The following is a 23,510-nucleotide window of genomic DNA, read 5'->3' on the forward strand; positions in this document are numbered from 1 at the left end:
GGGAGCCTCAAGTAGGAGACGCCCTTTGCCTAGTGGCCCTTAGCTGGGGCTGCCGGGCAGGGGGCTGCCCAGGGAGGGCCTTTTTGGTGGGAAGAGCCAATCAGGGAGGGGGGTGGGCATCCCGACAAGAAGGGAGGCGGCGGAACAACGGGGAAGGAGGAAACAACGCGAGAGCAAGAACAGGGGGCAGGGAGGCACCAGACAATGTAAAAAACTTAAAAACACAGGCCCAGGAGGGTCTTACCAAGCCGATCAGCCCAGCGGCAGCACCCGCTCACGCCGAGGTGGAAATGGTGCTTAATTAACTCCTTACTTGTAAAGGGTCCACACTAGGTTTTTTGTTTTCTTTGTCAAGCTTTTGATAAAGGTACTGCTCACACTCTCTCTAGTGTACAGTCTTGGCATACTAGCACCTTGTTAAATGGAGAATCGACTGCGTCCCGATAGTGTGGTTCTCGCACATGTAAAATAAATGCATTTGCTACATGAAGATCAATAGAGTACAGGTGTTAAAAGTCGACAATACTACTTTATCTCTTCTACGATCAAAACAGAAGAACGCCATTTTATAGGTTTGTCCCATTTTAAACGGAAGCCATTGCGGTCTGCAACAAAGGGGGATTTAGAATGATGCATATTGGTTCTACGGGATTGAAGTAACCAAAGAAAACCAGATTGGGAAAAATATTAAAACACAGGAACAAGAGTCTGCAGTGACTGTGCTGGACTTTAAGCCACACTGTTATCGCTAGTTCTAAAGGCAACCCATTTGTTATTATTCATTTCCATTTGAAGAGCCAATCGTGGCAACTGTCATTGCCTTTGTTAAAGGGCCATAGCACTGGTTGGTTTTGGAAAAGCTTTAAAGAAAAATAGAAGCTGGCCATTATTTGAATAGGTTGGGGAACACTGAGGGGAGAGGGTTGACTCTTTGGTTACTTCAATCCCGTAGGGCCAATATGCATCATTCTAAATCCCCCTGTGATCAGACCAGTTTGTGTGCATCTGGATTTAAAGTTGAATCTGCACCTGGAGCGTTTGCCCATGAATAAACCCTTTAATTTTGCCTGTGGTGGTTTCTGCTGATTGGGTGGCCAAGAAAATGTTTGAATGTATGCACCCCTTCGAATGATGGTTGGGTCAAAAAATCAAAAAGGACAGAAAACAAACCTTGCTCAAAGAGTCCATAACCTTCAAGCAGATTTTAAGAGTTTACCAAGTTCAGATGTTTGTTCTGTCATGTTGGTTAGACCCATGATCTAATGTAACCTCAACTACAGAAGTATGCATACTGTTTTAGTACGCTTATCTTGACGAGTGACAATATATTTTAATGTAAAGTAACTAGGCACTCTGTCATAAAAATATGTACTTTCTATTTTTCAGGACTAATCATTAAAAGTTTTGTAATAAGTGGTATTGTTGATTATTCTACAAGTTTTGAATAGGAGTGTGGGGACTTCTTTACCAAAGAAATTAGGTTCCCATATTTGGAAAGCATACATTCTCCCAAACTTGAGTATGCAGATGACTGCATCACTCCCTTATTTCCCCGATTCTGCTTTCAGAGAACTTCTGCTTCTTTCACACAATGCTAGCGGGATCTCATGGGAATAATAATAATAATCAACAGAAGGCCTCCCTTTACCAAACGCTCGCTTTTCAAGTTTCCAGGCAGCATCAGGTGAGCGCGCTCGACCCTGCTCTTGTAGTGGATTGTGTCTGCATTTCTTTTAGCATCCATTACACTCTCACTACCTTGTTGTTATATTTATAAGAGGAGCCATTTTGCAACCTCTGGAAATGGAGGTTGAAATAAGAGGCTGCAACTGTAATTCGTTGTATTGTACTCCTCATATGTTGAAATTAAACATTGCAAGTGCGTGACTTTCTAAACAGCTGGTTTTGAAATTACATTGGCTTCAGCTTGTTATTGGAGACACAGTAGCTGCAGTGCCAGTGCCTACTCTGAAACCAATGATTCCCAAAGGCTGCAGATCCGCTACTTCCTCTGGCTCCAATTACCCTTCTGTGGATAATCATTGCTGTCACAGTGTCTGCTCTAGGTCAGCACTCACCCTGCACTTGCCACCTGCTGGCTGCTATTTGTTTATTTATCTCCTCCATGTACTGCACTACCCGTTCTTTTATTCATCTTGTTTATTTATTATCCCCGCACTTCTTATCCATCTTCCCTGAACTTGCACGATCTGAATGACCTGGCCTAGTAAGATCGTTGTCCGTCTTCCCTCTGTTCCCCCTTCCTTGCCTCGTCGCGCCTTGAAACCCCTGTGTATAGGCGCGTTATAAATGCCATATCATATTCTTTGCCTGCTCTAAAACTGAGCCAAATGGCTTTTTCAGAGATGCCTTAATTGAGGAATAGCTAATGGTAAACCAGGCAAAAAGGTTACTTTCCTCCTCTGCTGCACAGAAATGTATGGCTAACTAGGTTATTCAATGCTCTGTGTCATTTGCTGCTGGATCTCAGACGCTACATTGTTTATTTTGGTGAACACCATCTGAGCACTTGTACTCAGTTATGTAATTCTTAGGGGGTGAGAGCACTTTGCCTCTGTGTGCTTCTTTGGTCTAATCAGAAGAGTCACTATTTGGGGGTACGAAATTGCCAGATTGGCTGGCTCTGTATACAGAATTATCTGTGCCACTAGAGGTAGATTCCATTCTAGCAGAAGCCCAACATCTGTGTGTCGTGTGGCACACTTGACACTTTCATGTTTCTGATCAAGCATCTCTGCTGGACCACAGCTGTCAGTCTGCCACTTCAAGCATCATGCCGCCCCCAGTTCCCAGAGCCCTTCACCTCTCAGATGTCGATGGCATTTTTGTGAAGGAAAGAAGACAGGCAGCACTCAGCAGAGGCCACCATCTGCGTACACATCCACTCCAATGGCTGGCATTAACGGTCTAAATGGGGTAGGCAAGGAATATTGCAGCTAGGACTGTAAAATGCACTCCTACAAATCAGAGGAGACTTGGGCTTTAGAGTGTGCAGTATAAGGCTACATGTCTGCAAACTTCATCCCTTTCAATATGGAATATTTGAGGAAGCCTAGATCAACCGGCGTGTCTAAAGTCTATTGAATTTATAGTGGGTGCTACAGAAAATATCCACTCAAAAGCTTTCACTAACACAGGACCTCCAAAATAGGTTTACGTTGTTGACACTTTAAAAAAAAAAACTGGATAGATTGCACCACCATAGATAATCTAGGTGTGCTTAGAAACATAGGTTTTGTGCAATTTACAGTTATTAAGGAACAATATCACATAATGCATTCATGTGAACTGTCTGTTGCCTTACCATTAAGCAACGTTTGTAAACACCAAGAAGTTGAAATCACTTAAAGAGTGAAGGATACATAGTTTACTTACTATATAGTCATTGTCCTCATCTTTAGGCCCCTGGCTGTAATATACTCTAAACGATTTGGAAACCTGGTCAATTTGCTCCGATGATCCAGTCAGTCCGATCAGTTTTGGAGAAAATTCTAAAATAAATACAATAAAGGCTCCAAATGAATACGCACAACAGAAATGGACACTATCTACATCAAGAACAAGAAGCTCAATTATGCGTCAGAGTTGTTTCTTTAAGAGTTTGCACCACAAAACATGCAATACACATCCTTGCTGCATGTATTGCTATTGTAGCCTTAGCAGCTAATATGCCAATATGCCCCATTCCTTTGAGGAGATGGCAGCCCAGCCCTAGTTTTAACTTAGCATTTTGGGACTTGAAGTCCTCGAGTTCCCCATTACACACCATAATACAGGAACAGCATCTCCCAAATGGAATTGGGCAAGTCAGCATGAATGTAGCATACTTGTTAACCGCATTTCATTTTACATCCATTTTCTTCTAGAGCTCACATTTTAGAATACAAATCAAGCAACCTTTATTTTGGCTGCTGACATTTGAAATGTTACAAGTTCGTTTTCGGCAGAGTTGTTCCTCAAGAAGGAGGTAAACCGCAATGTATTTATTCTTGGTTTTCATTCTTAGAAACACACATTGTTGTTAAGGATGGGAATGTATGGTTTGGTGGTAAAAAGTTGACCATTCAGAATATCAAACTATGAAAAGGAAACATACTCCCACAGTGTGTGGTAAATACATACCACGGAATCTTAAGCCTCAGATAAGGAGTTCAGCCATAGCGATACACATGGTACAGATAAAGAATGTTATATATGGCCGAAAACGAATTAATCATGAATAAACATGGGAGAGGCGATTTCCCTTTTGACATATTATTGTAAATGAATTCACCATAAGAGTCACTGCTGGGCAACATGCAGACTTATTTTGACAAAGAAACAGCTGTGGACTTCCTGTAACCTCTGCCTTCCTCATCCCTGTTCCTCTTAATGTCCCTTCCTTCCACGCAAAATTCTCACATGACAGTGTCCATTCCCTTACCCCATTATTTCTTTCCTAGGCCCACTGTGCCACTCCTTAGACGATGGGCTTTCCCCCACAGTGTCAAATGTCCATTACTTGCCCTGCTATGTGTAGCACCCGTATGTGCTTGCCACAACCTTCTTTAGGTAATTTCCCTTTCCAAACAGTATTGATTCTGCAAGTGGTCAAGAGAAAGTGTCGAACACAGTGGCAGATTTGGTTTTGGTTAAAGACTTATTTCTCAAAACAATAGAGGGTTGGGCAAAATCCCATCTCTCTCTACTTGAGGGGTTTGCCTGCTTCAACAAAACTAAGGAACGTCTGTCAGGATGCTAAATAAACAAAAGCGTCCTCTAGCCCAAACCCTAAACTGACCCTTACATTCTAAGCTTTATATAATGTGTATTCACGTAAGCTATCCTCGTAACTTTCTTTCCAAGTTCCAAACGATAAAAGGTTGCAGGGTGTGAAAACAAAGTTCCACCAGAACTTTCTAGTAATCAAAATGTTATTCAATCATAGTTCTGATCGATTCTCTCATACTCTGTATTTCCAAAAGGATTGCAATACATTATGCCTCTAGAAACTCCTGGTATACTTCGCTGCCAGGATGTTTATGTATTCTCATTGATCCTCCAAAAAGCGGTATGCTTTCTCCCTTCAACACGTTACTTACAATTTTATATTATCAAGCTTACTCTGCTTTCCACTCCTGGTGCGCTCACCTGCCAGGATATTGCTTTTTCACACAGTTCAAGTTTGCTTTCTTGCTCACCATTTTCAAGATCCCTTTCTCCTTCACTCCTGGTTTGCACTCCTGCCAGGATAACAAGGTTTCCTTCAAACTCTTTCTCACTCATGTATGTGCGAGTTCAACCGCACCATTAGCCTGGTTCACTATGCTGCCTGGGCTTTTATTCTCTCCAATTATTCTTTCTTTGATCCATGAGTTTAAACTCATCCATTATTGGGTTGCTAACCCCCTCTTGTCTTAGCTCGTAACACTCTGTTTTGGGATATTCTTTTCTTCATGTTGGGTTGCAAACCCTTTCTCAGCTTGAAAAAATATCCCTTGCTTTGCCTTCCTCCCGCTACATCTGTAACACGGCATTCACTTGCAGGGTCTCCAGTAACCCCTTCGGCTTACCGGACATCTTGAAGTGTCTCTCAAGTCTGTCTCTTTGCTTTCTCTGCTTCACTGACTTGGTGTGTGTTCTGTAAGCCGAGCAACCCTTGCGTTGCTCCCTTCTGTAGCGCAAGGGTCCTGCTGCCATGAGCAATCATGCCGTGGACTTCCTTTGCGCAGCTTTTCCCCACACACCTCATGTCATCCTCAATTGCTCTCTCCACTTCACTCGCATTCAGCGCTCTCTTCGGCAGAACCACCAGTCACCAACTCATTTAGCTTCTGCCTCTCTCGCCTCATCAGCTGTGGCAGATTTAAACTCCCCAGTCTTGCTGAACAGTTTCCAAAGACTAGAACGCTGAGATTGTTTATTGATCGTAGTGATCTTCAATGCTCCGTTTCGCTTTCTCATCCAGGTACTAAAAAGGGAGGGTGGTGGGCCGACACTGTTTGACTGGAAATACCTATATATTCTTCATCTATATCACAATAGGTCATGGAGGTATTTTGTATAGGTTCATGGTTGTCATTGAATGTGGTGGGTATTAGGTCATTTTGGTCAAGTATTGTCTTATCCCTTTGTAGCTGGTCTCCTCCCACATGGTGCTCCCACAGATAGACACCCCCAAAGTCCTAGCCAGGTAGCTTCTGCCTTTCCCTGGCCACACAAGAGAAGCTTAACTCCAGGGGTTTAGTGACGATGATGCTGGATTTGTCACACTTCCCAAATTGCCCTCCCTCTGATCCTCCCCATATTTTGTCAGCAGTATCGCAAAATTGGGATTCCGCTGACAAATTGCAAAGGATATTCGCGTCACACCACCTGTAGCTACCGCTACACTAATTTCCACAGAAAAAACACTGGTAGAAGGAAAAGTAGCATAAAATAAATAAATAAATAAATCACAGCCACCACGCTCATGTACTGAGGAGTATTCGCAAAAAGCAGATGCTCGTCCGATTAAGCTCACCACCTCATAATTTACAGTCCATGAAACAAACAGCCTTACCTTTGATGTACCTAGCAACAGCTTCCGTAGTGTCTCTTTCAGGGTCAATGGTGATGAAAAGTGGTGTCAAGTTCGGTAAACTTGGGATTTCATCTGCCATCAAAAACAAGAAAATATGAATGCTTATCAGTATGTACGATATGATAAACAGCATAGTCACGAGCCAAGTGACAGCGCACAAGCCTGGCAAAGATGTGCAATGAGCAGGATGGGCAGTTTTCAGAAGCAAAATGGTGGTATAGTGGATGGCCCAAAACTGTCTTTGTAACTAGACTCATCATAAAATGTAATATGTCGCACATCCACACATGTGGTAAATTCTTTTAATAAATTGCTTCACTCTCTATTAACGGGACTGGGAAAGTTAAACTTGAAGAGCAAGGGACTTCTATGCCCTTGGATCAGCCACATCCATGCTTCTGTTGAAGACTATAGTGTGCACCCTATTTCTATTTTGTTGGTCCTCTGGGCTTCAGACAGGCAGTTATCCACCTCTGGGCACCACGTGGGGCGACTAGGCATTTTATTTTTCTGTGGTGGGAGTAATTTGTTACTCCTGCATAACAACAAGAAAGCAATGTCTAACAGATCTATCGAAATATATAGTTCGAGACATCAAAATGCTTTCTTTAACATGAGTCAGTCTAATTGCAGAACATCCATTCCACTGGTGATGCCATGCACACAGTATTTTGAACATGGTGACCGTCAAGGTGGCCCTTTCGAAGCTTAAAAAGGCTCCACCTATATCCACGTTGCTCATAGATTGGAGGATTTGAAATGCAAACAAAAGTGTCTGCCAAAACGGACCTTATCCACTGTCAGTACAGATTCACAGATCACCTTCCAGTAGACTTGACCCTGCTACACATAGGCATGGGCCAAGGGGCAAAACCACAACACAGCTTTCACGGAACTCTCAACGGGCAACCAAGAACCATCAGTAAACCACCCATCTATATATTAAAAAAATAAATAAAAAAATAAATAAAAATTACAACATCCAATATTCACCACAAACAGCTAATTCCCACTTGAAGATACCCTAAAATTAACCGTACATTCAGCCCCTCATGCAACACCCAAAGGTCAGCCCACAATCATCAGATCACCTTCCAGCTATACAAGCATACTCAAACTAACACTATACTCAAGTATGAGGGTCAACTTTAAAACTCTTCTGGTGAAATTGTATGGAATTTCAAACAAAATCCAAAAGAGAATAGGCTGCCTAGGTAAAGTCATCTCTGGTAGACTTACTCCTATCCATACACTAGTGGTATGCACTAGCTGGGCTTTTTAGTGTGCAATCTCCCTCGAACACACACAAAAACAAACCCACAGCAATAGAGGTTGACGCACATGATTTCAATGGAATGCGTCACAATTGAAGTAGGGAGCCATTTTTCTTGAGTCTTTTCGCAGAGTCTGGATTTCCAGCTTGAACGTGTATGCGAAATGCATTCTGTCCATGTGAGAGCATTACAACTTAACTCAGTGGCCAAAGCCGAGGAAGTCAGCACCCATGTCATACTGCGAAAATAATATAGCCAAATAAAGATTATGGTTCAATGAACAACTAGCCTTTCATGTGGTTGTTCCACCTCATTAATTCATGCATCCCCTCTCTCAGCCCGTTTCTTTTTCCGACTTCCAATGCCTCTCCCTCCCTTTGTATGATAACGTCATCAGATCCTTCAAAGTAATGGTTGACTCCAACCTCACAATCAAATAGAGTACGAGTAGAATATGAGTAATGAAGAATATGCTCATCTCAAAGAGTATTCTGCGAATGCCTTCAAAGGCTTCTCTGAAATGTGTGGGGTGTTGTCACGGTAGAGTGATATCCTGGAGCAACCAAACTGCAGGCTGTTCGTGACACAAATATCTGCTCACCATGTTGCACTTTAAGAAAGCTTCAACATGTGAGGAGTCATGGGGTGAGTGAGAAGATTGTAGCAAAACAAATTCCTATAGCTCAAGTACTCATTCATGGGACCTTCCTTTTTGGGGCAGCTTAGCCAACAGGTAGAGCACCCGTATCATTTAAAATCATTAGGTTTCATTCCTTTAAGTGATTAAAGGATCGTTTTCACTTTCTGCAAGACATTTTAAAGGAGAGCCATTATGTTGTCCATCACAGATGCCTTTTAGAAAGAAAGTGCACAAAACAATTCAAGACCTGCTTCGTACTCTCCACTAGATTAGTGATTTCAACGTTGGACAAGCGTGCTTGGTTTCGGTTCATACTAGCCTCCAGTACTTCTCCAAGGGTTCAGCACTTCTGTCAGAGTGCTTGCATTTCATCCTTAAGTTTGGACTTGGCTGGCAAAGATTTCATTGTCTTGACTGCAAAGGTAATTTCTTGGGCTTTGTTTGAATATACATTTTAGAAAGCTCTTCATAGACTATTATACATGTGGGATGGTAGAGGATAAGATGTTTCAAGAGGGGTTTTCATCTCCCACCCCATATCTGCCACTTGGGATTTTTGCCCAGATCAGACGAAATGAAATGGGGTGGGTTCCAATTCAATCAATCTACACCAACATGACAATTTAGTTTGCCACAGCAGATTTGCGTGGGACAGATGCTACCATAAGTAATGTCAGATGCAAATATTCCATTACTCTCAAGAACAGGTTCCTCTCTAAAGAACAAACATGATGGGGATCATTAGCGCAACATGCTCCGTTTGTGGCAGGAAGTTAAAGTCTGATCGCTGTTGACTGACGACTCATTGAATCCATCATCAACCTCCCATGAAACGACATGGAGGCTAGAACAGGATGTGTATCTCAGACCCACTGCAGGGGGGGGGGGCCCATCGCCCGATTAGTGGCAGAGCTAGTGCCTAAGCAGTGGTAAAGTGGTAATAGACGGTAGCAACTGTGACAATCTTAGAACTCTAATTTCATTCAATGGGACAGCTTTCTTGGTCTGCAATCTAGCCAAGGCTCAGAGCTAACTCGGGGCGCTACAGAGTGGGAGTTGTGTTCCTTTCCAACTTGCTGTGCTAAGTAATATGCTTTCAGATGCTAAGGGGAGACACCCATCCCTACATTCTTCATTCAGCTCCAACAAAGCAAGGATAAACGCCACAAAGCTATGGGGCTTGGGCAATGTTTGCATTAAAGGCCCAAGGATTAATATGGGCCTAAAGCATATGAAGATTGAGGAACAAATAATAGAAGCCCCCCAAGAAGGAATTCTCCTTTGGAAACGCACTGGAAACAAGGCCTTGCACGACTATGTATGAGAGAGCTGGGTCCCTGCTGCAGAGGGGAAAACTGAAGCCGATCCAACAAGTTTCATACTGGACATGTGGTGCCCCGCTCACAAGCTGGAATGCCTGAGCGCACATACCAGGTCTGCACAAGACAGACATCCCAAGGAGGCGAGGCAAGTAGGGATGCAACGGTTACAGATTCCGTGAACAACTTAATTGAACAATAACCGTCACATTGTTGATACCGGTTTACCGTTAAGTGTGCTTTTCAATCTGATTTGGAAAGGCTGCAGTAAGCAAGTGTCTTGGTCAAGCACTGTGGGATGTGCCGTCTGTGGTGAAAGGGCTGGAGAAACCTGTTAGGCTGTGGCGAGTGGAGAGGAGAAGTGACTCTGATCCTGTGCATGCTGAAGAGGTGCGTGTGCCTTTAAGGAAATAAGACCTGCTACCCAGCTGTCCTTAAAAGGCCGCCTCTAGCGCCCTTGCGGCGTAAGCCCTGTGGTGAAAGGGCTGGAGGAAGTGGGTGAAGTGTAGAGATGCACACCATTAGATTTAAGGAATTTATGATTTTAAGTTCTAAAGTCAGTCTAATTTGTTGATTTTACTAAACACTTTAGGTGCTCCCAGAGAGTAAAGTGCTACCTTTACTAGGAAATACTGAAACTAGGAAGATTCACTGCAAAAGCACGGTGAATGAACTGAGGCACAGCAATAAGCAACAAATGTTGCAACGATTCAATTATATGTAAGGAAACATCAATGAGTATAATGTAATCAAAGTAATTCAAATAATAAACAATTGTGTGAAGTACACAATTCAGTGTTCCATTTTATATAAACAACATATACTGGTATTTCAACGTACACTAGTTCTTTAGTTGGTACAAATTCTAATAACAGTGAAGGAAACTGCTTCAAGTGCTTTGTATTTCAACAGCAATTTCATTAACATAGTAACTATCTCATGACAAAAATTCAAAAATACACAAAATATCAAAAAAATCAAATCAAGTCCCAATATATGAGTAGACTTCAATTGTGTGATGTTTATATTACAAATGTCTTCTCTTCTTAACTACGCGTTTCGGGCGGTAAACACCCTTCTTCAGGTTATATATATTGGGTGAAGGCTCTCTAAATCCCTCCTGCAAATAATTACAAAAAATATTTCAATAGGAGTTACCATTTTTAAGTATATAAGTAATAATACTGAATTCCTTAACGGCATAAAATGGCACTAACCTTGTTGGTGGACCTGGAGTTAAGTCCAAATATTTACATTCTGGTAGACTGTAAATTAACTGAAAAACATATGTGCATATGTGTTATTCAGAAATGGAAAAGAGTGAATTGTGGCTAAGGGGGAGCAAGCGCCATAATTATAGCGCTGGGTCCCCCTGTTGCCACACATGGTCAAATACAACATTGCAAATATACCCACTGAAAACAGTCTAAATCTTACCTAAAAGTTATATTTGACCAAAGTCAATCTGTTTAAGTCGGCAAAGGAAACTTGGTGGATTCTCGAAGTGCCGGATTAGATTCAAATACCGGACCTGTAACATATATTATATGCTAAATTACGAAATTCCCTAACATATTTCGATGTGTATGTAATTAAAGAGAGACAGCTTACCTGTCTCAAGAGCAGCATTCAGTGTACCATCTGTCCTGCTGCGAGTCACAACAAAATCACTCAATTCATTCGTGTATACGAGTTGAAGAAAAAAGTCTCTGCTGCAAAACCAAAACAAAGTATGCGATATGCGGATGCTGTATATATGGCCATAGCTTTAAATAATTGTTATCTGTCTCATAATTTGAAGATACCTTGAACATATAAGTCCACTCAGAATTCTTTTCTCTGCACGATCCAATGTCTGTTTACCTCCGCCGTCTCAATTGAAGAAACGCGGGTTCCATAGTAATGTTTCTACCTTAAATGTCCTTCTATTATTTCTATGACTACTCGAGTACGGGCGCCATCTTAGAATGGATCAGGATGCTGATTCCATAGTAATGTTTGTGCCTTAAATGTCCTTCTATTGTTTCTATAACTGCTCAAGCGCGAGCGCCATCTTAGAATGGATCGAGACGCAAGTAGATGTGTACGTCTAGTTTTCTGCCTGGTCTATTTATGCTCGTAAACGATACCAAATTTTTAAGGAAATATTATTATAATGTAAGTAGTTCAAAGTATAACTTTTATACTTTGAACTACTTACATTATAATAATATTGTAGCAGGACAGATGGTACACTGAATGCTGCTCTTGAGACAGGTAAGCTGTCTCTCTTTAATTACATACACATCGAAATATGTTAGGGAATTTCGTAATTTAGCATATAATATATGTTACAGGTCCGGTATTTGAATCTAATCCGGCACTTCGAGAATCCACCAAGTTTCCTTTGCCGACTTAAACAGATTGACTTTGGTCAAATATAACTTTTAGGTAAGATTTAGACTGTTTTCAGTGGGTATATTTGCAATGTTGTATTTGACCATGTGTGGCAACAGGGGGACCCAGCGCTATAATTATGGCGCTTGCTCCCCCTTAGCCACAATTCACTCTTTTCCATTTCTGAATAACACATATGCACATATGTTTTTCAGTTAATTTACAGTCTACCAGAATGTAAATATTTGGACTTAACTCCAGGTCCACCAACAAGGTTAGTGCCATTTTATGCCGTTAAGGAATTCAGTATTATTACTTATATACTTAAAAATGGTAACTCCTATTGAAATATTTTTTGTAATTATTTGCAGGAGGGATTTAGAGAGCCTTCACCCAATATATATAACCTGAAGAAGGGTGTTTACCGCCCGAAACGCGTAGTTAAGAAGAGAAGACATTTGTAATATAAACATCACACAATTGAAGTCTACTCATATATTGGGACTTGATTTGATTTTTTTGATATTTTGTGTATTTTTGAATTTTTGTCATGAGATAGTTACTATGTTAATGAAATTGCTGTTGAAATACAAAGCACTTGAAGCAGTTTCCTTCACTGTTATTAGAATTTGTACCAACTAAAGAACTAGTGTACGTTGAAATACCAGTATATGTTGTTTATATAAAATGGAACACTGAATTGTGTACTTCACACAATTGTTTATTATTTGAATTACTTTGATTACATTATACTCATTGATGTTTCCTTACATATAATTGAATCGTTGCAACATTTGTTGCTTATTGCTGTGCCTCAGTTCATTCACCGTGCTTTTGCAGTGAATCTTCCCAGTTTCAGTATTTCCTAGTAAAGGTAGCACTTTACTCTCTGGGAGCACCTAAAGTGTTTAGTAAAATCAACAAATTAGACTGACTTTAGAACTTAAAATCATAAATTCCTTAAATCTAATGGTGTATGGTATTATTATAATGTAAGTAGTTCAAAGTATAACTTTTATACTTTGAACTACTTACATTATAATAATATTTCCTTAAAAATTTGGTATCGTTTACGAGCATAAATAGACCAGGCAGAAAACTAGACGTACACATCTACTTGCGTCTCGATCCATTCTAAGATGGCGCTCGCGCTTGAGCAGTTATAGAAACAATAGAAGGACATTTAAGGCACAAACATTACTATGGAATCAGCATCCTGATCCATTCTAAGATGGCGCCCGTACTCGAGTAGTCATAGAAATAATAGAAGGACATTTAAGGTAGAAACATTACTATGGAACCCGCGTTTCTTCAATTGAGACGGCGGAGGTAAACAGACATTGGATCGTGCAGAGAAAAGAATTCTGAGTGGACTTATATGTTCAAGGTATCTTCAAATTATGAGACAGATAACAATTATTTAAAGCTATGGCCATATATACAGCATCCGCATATCGCATACTTTGTTTTGGTTTTGCAGCAGAGACTTTTTTCTTCAACTCGTATACACGAATGAATTGAGTGATTTTGTTGTGACTCGCAGCAGGACAGATGGTACACTGAATGCTGCTCTTGAGACAGGTAGGCTGTCTCTCTTTAATTACATACACATCGAAATATGTTAGGGAATTTCGTAATTTAGCATATAATATATGTTACAGGTCCGGTATTTGAATCTAATCCGGCACTTCGAGAATCCACCAAGTTTCCTTTGCCGACTTAAACAGATTGACTTTGGTCAAATATAACTTTTAGGTAAGATTTAGACTGTTTTCAGTGGGTATATTTGCAATGTTGTATTTGACCATGTGTGGCAACAGGGGGACCCAGCGCTATAATTATGGCGCTTGCTCCCCCTTAGCCACAATTCACTCTTTTCCATTTCTGAATAACACATATGCACATATGTTTTTCAGTTAATTTACAGTCTACCAGAATGTAAATATTTGGACTTAACTCCAGGTCCACCAACAAGGTTAGTGCCATTTTATGCCGTTAAGGAATTCAGTATTATTACTTATATACTTAAAAATGGTAACTCCTATTGAAATATTTTTTGTAATTATTTGCAGGAGGGATTTAGAGAGCCTTCACCCAATATATATAACCTGAAGAAGGGTGTTTACCGCCCGAAACGCGTAGTTAAGAAGAGAAGACATTTGTAATATAAACATCACACAATTGAAGTCTACTCATATATTGGGACTTGATTTGATTTTTTTGATATTTTGTGTATTTTTGAATTTTTGTCATGAGATAGTTACTATGTTAATGAAATTGCTGTTGAAATACAAAGCACTTGAAGCAGTTTCCTTCACTGTTATTAGAATTTGTACCAACTAAAGAACTAGTGTACGTTGAAATACCAGTATATGTTGTTTATATAAAATGGAACACTGAATTGTGTACTTCACACAATTGTTTATTATTTGAATTACTTTGATTACATTATACTCATTGATGTTTCCTTACATATAATTGAATCGTTGCAACATTTGTTGCTTATTGCTGTGCCTCAGTTCATTCACCGTGCTTTTGCAGTGAAAGGGCTGGAGGAACCTGCTGTTAGGCTGTTTGGCGAGTGACGGCAGCGCAGTCAACTAATGTCCACCCCTAAATCAAGAACTCCTGCACAGAGGAAACGTGGTAAGGAGGAAGTTGGGGCCAAGTGACAATGTAACTGTGCCTGGTGTAAGAAAAGTAAGTCGCTTCTTCACATGCACATCAACGATTGAGGAACCATACGAGGGCAAGAACAATGTTAATATCATTGACAAATCCGGTACTACCGGTATCACCACCTACACTGTAAGCGGGGCTTGTACAGATGCTTTGCATGATCAACAAAAAATGTTAAGCTTGGAAGAGAAGACCGTAATGGAAAATACTTCGAAGTATTCTCCTATCCTGTGCAAACCCAATTGCGACCAGTCCCTGTGCCATACCCCACGCCATACAGACTGCAGTATCGGTGATGGGGGGTGGGGGTGACGAGCAGGAGGGACCCCCGACAGATCTCTTTTCTTTCACTTTCTGATGGGTCTGAGCATAATACGAGAGTTCACCTACCCGATTTGTCGTCGGTCAACAATGGTGTGTGCACAGTGCTGAGTAGGCGGGGACCCACGCTGGAGGCGAGTGGAGGGGACCAGTGTGCGGTTCATTCGGGGTGCTTTGCTGGGTCTGTGGGAGAGGTGGAAGCCGGAGCGGGCAGCGCTGGCAGAGGGCTGCGAGTGGAGCCGCACACGAGGGACTGTGTTCGCGTGGACTGCGAGCCCTCTGATGATCACACGACTCATCTGTTCGACGAGGGAGGCGTGTCAACGGCTCGGGCGAGCGGGTTCTTCCGCCCGCGATAGGAATGAGCTTGGCTGGTGACGCCGACCGAGTTGGAGCATCACAGTGGGCAACTGTGAGGGGGGGTACGCCCCCGTGTGACGGACCAGCTGCAGGTCCTCTAGTAAGTAGTTCACAGCCAAGACCTGCGGCTCGCTACGCCGGCTTTGTCCTGGGGAAGCTTAACAAAGTATTTTGCTCCTCGACAGGACTGCCCAATGACTGCAACACACCGGACGGCCAGGAATATATATTAACAACAGAGGAGCTGGCGGATTCAAGAAATGACGAGCGACGTGACTCCATAGTTGAAGTAAACAACATATTGCACAATATGATCGCAATGAATAAAATATGTAATGAAAATTTTTTAAAAAAAAAAGTGGAATAATTTTCAGGATGGAACATCAAAAAAGCAAAAAATTGCCCAAAAACGGCGGAACACCCAAATTATGGAGCCAAACGAGGATATTTGGGCAAATGTTCAGTATAAACGTGTAAAACAGGCTTCATGTGTTCCCACTGAGAGAACAAGTGAGGCTGTGCTGCTCGACTCGTCACTTAATCAAATGAGCTCACAGAAGAGAGCTGTGATTGTGAAACGGATTGAACCAGAAGTAATACCACTGAATATGCAAAATTTACAGCTGAGTAGCTGTACAAACTCATCAATCAGCTGCGACTTATCCGATTCGTCCCTGATGGAAAGCCCTTTTCCCAAAATAAGGAGGCGAAGACTTTCTAAGCAAAGGAAAGTGAAGAAGCGGAACTCTAAGGCCAGGAACATTGAGGGCAATGAAGCTGGCCTAAAAGTAGACCTACAGGCCGTTCTAATATCTTCACTTGCAATTTCCATGACCCCTTTTATGAAGCTTTATGAAAATCTGAATGATTCAGTGAAGGATTTAACAACCCTGATGGCCCTATTGAATACTAAAGTTGCTCATTTGGACTTGATATGCAACCAATCCTCTGGTAACATCAAGGAAGGGTTAACAGGTGTAGACTCTTCACTTAAAGCTTTAAGTAACCAAAAGAGACATGACTCCTTGGATAAAAAACTCTTGGCCGAGGTTGCACGAGAAGCCCTGGCTCTATTTAAATACAAAGGATTAACTCAAACAGGATCTCATTGCGTTAATAATTCAACTAATAACACACGACAAAGAAGCCCAATACTACCTATAATGGTGTGCCCAGAGATAAAGCAAATAATCGCTGGAGCTAGTAGTCATATAATCTCAACTATAACAGAGAAGAATTCTTTGGAGTCGGAGGGCCGGGAGTTAGCCGTTTTGACACAGGTGATAGACCTCACTGATGGCAAAGACCCGGCTCTAATTAGGCAACCTGATTTGAATCCAGTTGATGCCGCGTTAAGTACACGAGGACAAGAACTAAATATTACACCGGAGGGTGAAAAAAAAAAATTGCGGATATCTCCTTCACCACTGCCTTCGAACAGGCAAGGTCCTGTGAGATGAAGTTGGGTTTTGTCAATCAAAGGCCAACAACTTCCAACACAGTGCCGCAAAGCAGTAAAGAAAAAGAACCACAAACTGCCAGCAAGGGTGCAGAGAAGTCAAATGTATTCTCGATTTTCGGAAGCATTCCTGCAAACTGTAAGATCCCAGGTGAACCTAAAACTAAATCCGCAAAGATGATCAAAAAATCAAAGAACCTAACAAGCAAAAGAACTAACAAAAACACAGGAGTAAGAAAATTCTTGAGAAATGTAAATTTCGTGCAAACAGAGACAAAAGATTCAACTGCAACTAAATTGAAAGAAAACTTACACACACCAGAACAGACTAAGGAAGTGGTCTCTTCTCACTCAGAGGAAATGGCGGTCAAATCAACGAACGAGATTACTGAAGAGCTCCTGAATATGTCCACGTTTGACGACACGGATGAAGTGGAGGTCCCAAAAGGACCTGAGAAAAGCCATCATAAAACGACAGTAGACAAACAAAAGAATTTAACTAATGTTCGTCCTTCAGAAATTGAGATGGGAAACTCTACAGGCCTAGGGCCGAGGATCCGGAATTTAGAACAAGCCGCTGCTCCACAGATAGTGTTTTCAAAGGGGGTTAAGAACGTGCCATCTTGTTAATGAACATGCAAACCCAGAAGTAGATCATAAAATTTTAGGAAGTCCACCGTTTGTGACTCTAAATGAAAAAAGGGCTATCCTATGTAATAGACTAAAAGACGCACAAACAAGAGAAAGTGAGAATTCACAAACCACTACGAAAAGCGAAGAGAATTTAAATATCAAAGACAATAAAAGATCAGGGGCAGATGGGGACAGAACCTCTATAGGAAAAACAAAGGATTTTTGAACTACCACTCAATTGACCCCACAAGCGGTCTCCCCTGGGAGACAGAGATATGACCAAAAGAGAAAACGATACGGAACAACGTCTTAAGGTGATGATCGAGAGGATCAACTCGAAGGATAGGCTGATTTTAAACCGTGCCAACATTACTAGATTATTCGATTTGATTCCCAGCTTACGTGCCATCACATCTAATGACCTAAAAATTGTTGAATTTCCGAACGAGGAACGAAACGACAAAGTCATTCTCCATGTTGTTTCTTCATTGATAGCAAATACAATAATCGATGCAAATGTCACGCTATTCTCATTAGGATTTCAAGTCTACATAGTGAACTCTTTCAGTCCAAAATATGATGCATCGATCCCACGAGACGATGGAGAAGCGTTAAGCTGCCTGCACCAGAGTACCGTGTTGCGCTCTTTGACTAAAAAAGAGCATTTACAAACTAAAATGACTGAAGGAAAGACGAAGGTTGGAGGCCAATGGCCGAATTTACCACGCGAGGGCAACAGAATAGAGGTGCCAAATTCGAACTCTAAGACGATGAAAGACACGTATGTATTGGAAGCACCCAAAACAGATCAGAATCACCATCAGCGGTAATCAAGGGCCTCAACTGCCTGTAGCTGAAATACATAACTGTATTAGTACAGGAAATGAGAATGATAATTGGGGTTGGCTGGCCGCCTCGCTTAACACAAAAAAACGGACAATAATGCCGGGAAGAGATAAGTTTAAATGAGTATCTAGTGGCCTCCTGGAACACGCAAGGTTTTACACATCTCTTCAATACAAACTGGTTGGAGGGTCTGACTGTCGCATGTTTGCAGGAGACATGGCTAACTGAAATGCCTTTAGTGATTAATTTTGAAACGGCCATGAATCCAGCAATAAAACTGGCAAAAGGGCGACCAATGGCGGGGTTGTTAACATTGGTAAGTAGGGCCTCGGGCTTTAGGATTGTTAAGTCCCACAACCATTCTCTGTTTATTCAGGAAACAACAATCTTAAAACGAAATATGGGGGGCGAGCCCGACGACGAGATAACACTTCTAAATGTCTACTGGAACCATCACAAAGTAGGCAAACGTGAATTTATGGAGAAAATCACTGAAATTCTGGATTCCGTCTTTGAAGGGAAGATGGGGACAAACATCTTGATATGCGGGGACCAACGTGGATCTCTTTAAATTAACAACCGAAGACAAAAAGGCGGTCGCTAATGACTGGCTTGAATAGATGGAAATTAGACAAATGCAAATGCTGAACGGAAATACGATTGGGGATATGCCACCTGCCCCGACGTGGCAGCGGGCCGATTCTGCATCAATAATCGATTATGTCTTCGCATCGACTGATCTGCACGCAGAATAAAATCTTTTGAGATTAAGACTCAAACTAACAGTGATCATAACATGTTAATAACAAAACTCCTTACTGCCTCGAAGGATGAATCCCGGAAATGGCAACACCCTATTGTAGCAGTGGCAAACAGGGTAAGACTGCGTCTTGAGGAACAAGGGGTCTCTCAGATATCAACAGCATATTGTCAAGTCAGTACTGAACTGGAATATGATCAGCTTTTGTTTCAATTCAAGATTAAGAACACTGAATTGAAAAAACAAAATTTGTTTCAAAAACATTGGTTCGATCCCGAAATTCAGAAACAGAAACGGAAGATGCAACTGGCAATTCGACCATTAGAAAGTTGAAAATCAAAACAGCTAAGCAGTCTTACAAGAACTGGCTGAAGGCCCATGTTCATAGGACTTTGCAAAATGATGCTGAGACAATGTTATTCATCCTCAAGAACAAAAACACAAGAGAGTTTGAGGATCACAAATAACATGCAGGCCCAGCAAAAGTCGTTGCAAACATGTTCAAGCTGTTTCTGTCACCGGACGGCCCACTTTGAGGAATTCTACAGGGAGACCACATCGGTGGGAGACGTGAAAAAACTAACATTCCCACCGAGAAGTCTTACATATTGCAAAGACGAGATTGTGGATATAATAAACAGGGCCAAGAACTCAAGAGCTCCCGGCCCAGACGGCCTAGCGAACTATACAATAAAACAACACCCTGAGATTTGGGCTGAGTTATGTATGGTTTTATTCAAAAGAATAAATAACTTCCGCAACTCTCCCAAATCATGGAAAACGGCGATCATTGTGCCCATTTTCAAAAAAGGGGACAGGTCTAATCCGAAAAACTATCGACCGGTGGCCTGGTTAGATGTCCTGGGTAAAGTTTATGCTACCACTCTTCAACAACAACTCGTCCGATGGGCATTAGAATCGGGTCATGTTGATGCTAGACAGGCAGGCTTTGTTAAACAAGTGGGCTGTTCTCTGAATTTACTTCTATTGAACCTGGCAAAGATGGAGGCCATAAAAACCAACACTGCTGTATATTTAGCGTTTATAGATTTTTCCAGCGCTTTCGACACTGTCGACCGTGCCCTCCTGTGGGCAAAACTGCGGCGATGGGGCTGCCCGGAAGATCTTGTATCTGCAATCCAAGAGCTACACACGGAAACATCGATTAAGATTCGTTTGGATCAAGCTGGAAGACTGTCAACGGCAGTAGTTACAGGTAATGGTGTAAATCAAGGTTGCCCGCTTGCTGCAGCAATTTTTAGCTTGTTCATATCGGACATTGGACTCTCGTTAGATGCAGTAAGTTCTTTTCCGCCGAAAATAAATGGATCACACAGAAGTTGATTACTTTATGCAGATGATCTCATTGTGATGGACTTAACGCCAATCGGCCTTCAAAGAAAACTAGATGCCGTTCAGTGCTATGTGGATAACAACCGGCTGTTGATCAACTCAAACAAAAGTGAAATTGTAATATTCAAGAATCTGCAAGGAGGCTCTTTGAAAACAGCGAAAAAGTTCAGAGGGTCTTTGGGTGGAATTCCACTTAAGACTTTGCAAAATGTGAAATATTTGGGAATGATACTAAGTTCTTGTATCAATGATGGTCCTTGGTTAGCTGACACTAAGAGGAAACGTGTTCAACTATCCAGTCAAGCTGTAATCATGAAAAAGAAATTTGGGAAGTTCTCTCTCGAACCATTACGATTGTTTTATCAACAGAAAGTCGTTCCAGTATTGACCTTTGGGGCCGAAAATGCGCTGGGCTGCACACACAAACTATGGTCCTCACTTGAGAATCAATTCTGGACGAAAGTTTTGGGACTCCCAAGAGGAACGAATAAGGCTTGCATCAGATATGAGCTTTCCCTCATTTCACTTCAGGCTAGAATTATCTGGAACCGGTTATCCTTATTTCGTAAGACTAGGGTACAAGAGAATATTCCGCAGTTTGAAATTCTCCATAGCGCAACAGAAAATGGCCAGAACCTAGTGGCCATGTGGATGCAGAGATGCAAAAGCTTGTTATCTGAATTTGACATTAAGATCCTCACCCTACACGAAAATCCGAACGCTGTAAAAACAAAAATATGGCGTATAGATTGGGAGAGAACATGTGCACAAAGAGGGGCAGCAAAATTGATGATAGACGTCCCAGCCGAGGCTCGCGCTTTTAGTAAGGCACAACAATACATCACTCTTTTCCCAGATCCTGAGGCACGTAGACGTTTCAGGTTATTTCGCATGAATTTATTCAAGACTAAAGAGCGCCTACAGAAGTTGAAAGGTAACAATAACATGAACCTTATGTGTAGATTTTGTATAAGCTAGCCAGAAACACTGAAGCATCTGGTTCTTTTTTGCACCAACCTCCGTAATGAAAGAACTTTACACCTGGGCCCTTGGAGTAACAGTCATCCCTCCTTGGATGCAGATGATTGGTGGGGTTACATGTTCAATGGAACGGACTTCAAATTGTTAATTCCGCTGACACCGTTTTTAAGAAAAATTGAAGAGTGTCCAAGTCTGGTTGATGTCGTTTAAGAAAAAAGAAACGGCTAAAAGGAGTATTGGGCAAACTGGACGATGGGAGGGGGGGAAGAGGAGGAAGGGAGGAATATGTAAATGCTATAAAATGACGCATGTTACATGTTGTCTTGTTAACGTGTCTAAAATATTTTAAAGGTTTGTATAAAACGTATAAAATAAAAGAAAGATACCCTAAAATTAACCGTACATTCAGCCTCTCATGCAACACCCAAAGGTCAGCCCACAATCATCAGATCACCTTCCAGCTATACAAGCATACTAAAACTAACACTATACTGAAGTATGAGGGTCAACTTTAAAACTCTTCTGGTGAAATTGTATGTAATTTCAAACAAAATCCTAAAGGGAATAGGCTACCTAGGTAAAGTCATCTCTGGTAGACTTACTCCTATCCATACACTAGTGTTATGCACTAGCTGGGCTTTTTAGTGTGCAATCTCTCTCACACACACACACACACAAAAACAAACCCACAGCAATAGAGGTTGACGCACATGATTTCAATGGAATGTGTCACAATTGAAGTAGGGAGCCATTTTTCTTGAGTCTTTTCGCAGAGTCTGGATTTCCAGCTTGAACGTGTATGCGAAATGCATTCTGTCCATGTGAGAGCATTACGACTTATCTCAGTGGCCAAAGCCAAGGAAGTCAGCACCCATGTCATACTGCGAAAATAATATAGCCAAATAAAGATTATGGTTCAATGAACAACTAGCCTTTCATGTGGTTGTTCCACCTCATTAATTCATGCATCCCCTCTCTCAGCCAGTTTCTTTTTCCGACTTCCAATGCCTCTCCCTCCCTTTGTATGATAACGTCATCAGATCCTTCAAAGTAATGGTTGACTCCAACCTCACAATCACATAGAGTACGAGTAGAATATGAGTAATGAAGATTATGCTCATCTCAAAGAGTATTCTGCGAGTGCCTTCAAAGAAATTTGTGGGGTGTTGTCAGGGTAGAGTGATATCCTGGAGCAACCAAACTGCAGGCTGTATGTGACACAAATATCTGCTCACCATGTTGCCCTTTAAGAAAGCTTCAACATGTGAGGAGTCATGGGGTGAGTGAGGAGATTGAAGCAAAACAAATTCCTATAGCTCAAGTACTCATTCATGGGACTTTCCTTTTTGGGGCAGCTTAGCCAAAATGTAGAGCACCCGTATCCTTTAAAATTATTAGGTTTCATTCCTTTAAGTGATTAAAGTTTCGTTTTCACGTTCTGCAAGACATTTTAAAGGAGAGCCATTATGTTGTCCATCACAGATGCCTTTTAGAAAGAAAGTGCACAAAACAATTCAAGACCTGCTTCGTACTCTCCACTAGATTAGTGATTTCAACGTTGGACAAGCGTGCTTGGTTTCGGTTCATTCTAGCCTCCAGTACTTCTCTAAGGGTTCAGCACTTCTGTCAGAGTGCTTGCATTTCATCCTTAAGTTTGGACTTGGCTGGCAAAGATTTCATTGTCTTGACTGCAAAGGTAATTTCTTGGGCTTTGTTTAAATATACATTTTAGAAAGCTCTTCATAGACTATTATACATGTGGGCTGGTAGAGGATAAGATGTTTCAAGAGGGGTTTTCATCTCCCACCCCATATCTGCCACTTGGGATTTTTGCCCAGATCAGACGAAATGAAATGGGGTGGGTTCCAATTCGATCAATCTACACCAACATGGCAATTTAGTTTGCCACAGCATATTTGCGTGGGA

At 41.5% G+C, this 23,510-nt stretch overlaps 1 protein-coding gene across 1 annotated transcript in view; it reads right to left on the reverse strand.

The window, feature by feature from the left end:
- The window catches only part of SCO1 (synthesis of cytochrome C oxidase 1), a 183,725-nt gene that overhangs the window by 28,337 nt on the left and 131,878 nt on the right, over nt 1–23,510 (reverse strand). The window contains exons 5-6 of the mRNA XM_069654498.1: nt 6,563–6,655; nt 3,397–3,512 (exon numbers count right to left, since the gene is read on the reverse strand). Coding sequence (XP_069510599.1) covers nt 3,397–3,512; nt 6,563–6,655 — 209 coding nt within the window. The remainder of the gene's footprint in view (nt 1–3,396; nt 3,513–6,562; nt 6,656–23,510) is intronic.

Source organism: Ambystoma mexicanum, chromosome 3q (genome assembly GCF_040938575.1).
Source record: "Ambystoma mexicanum isolate Mex_15411 chromosome 3q, UKY_AmexF1_1, whole genome shotgun sequence".
Classification (NCBI taxonomy): domain Eukaryota; kingdom Metazoa; phylum Chordata; class Amphibia; order Caudata; family Ambystomatidae; genus Ambystoma; species Ambystoma mexicanum.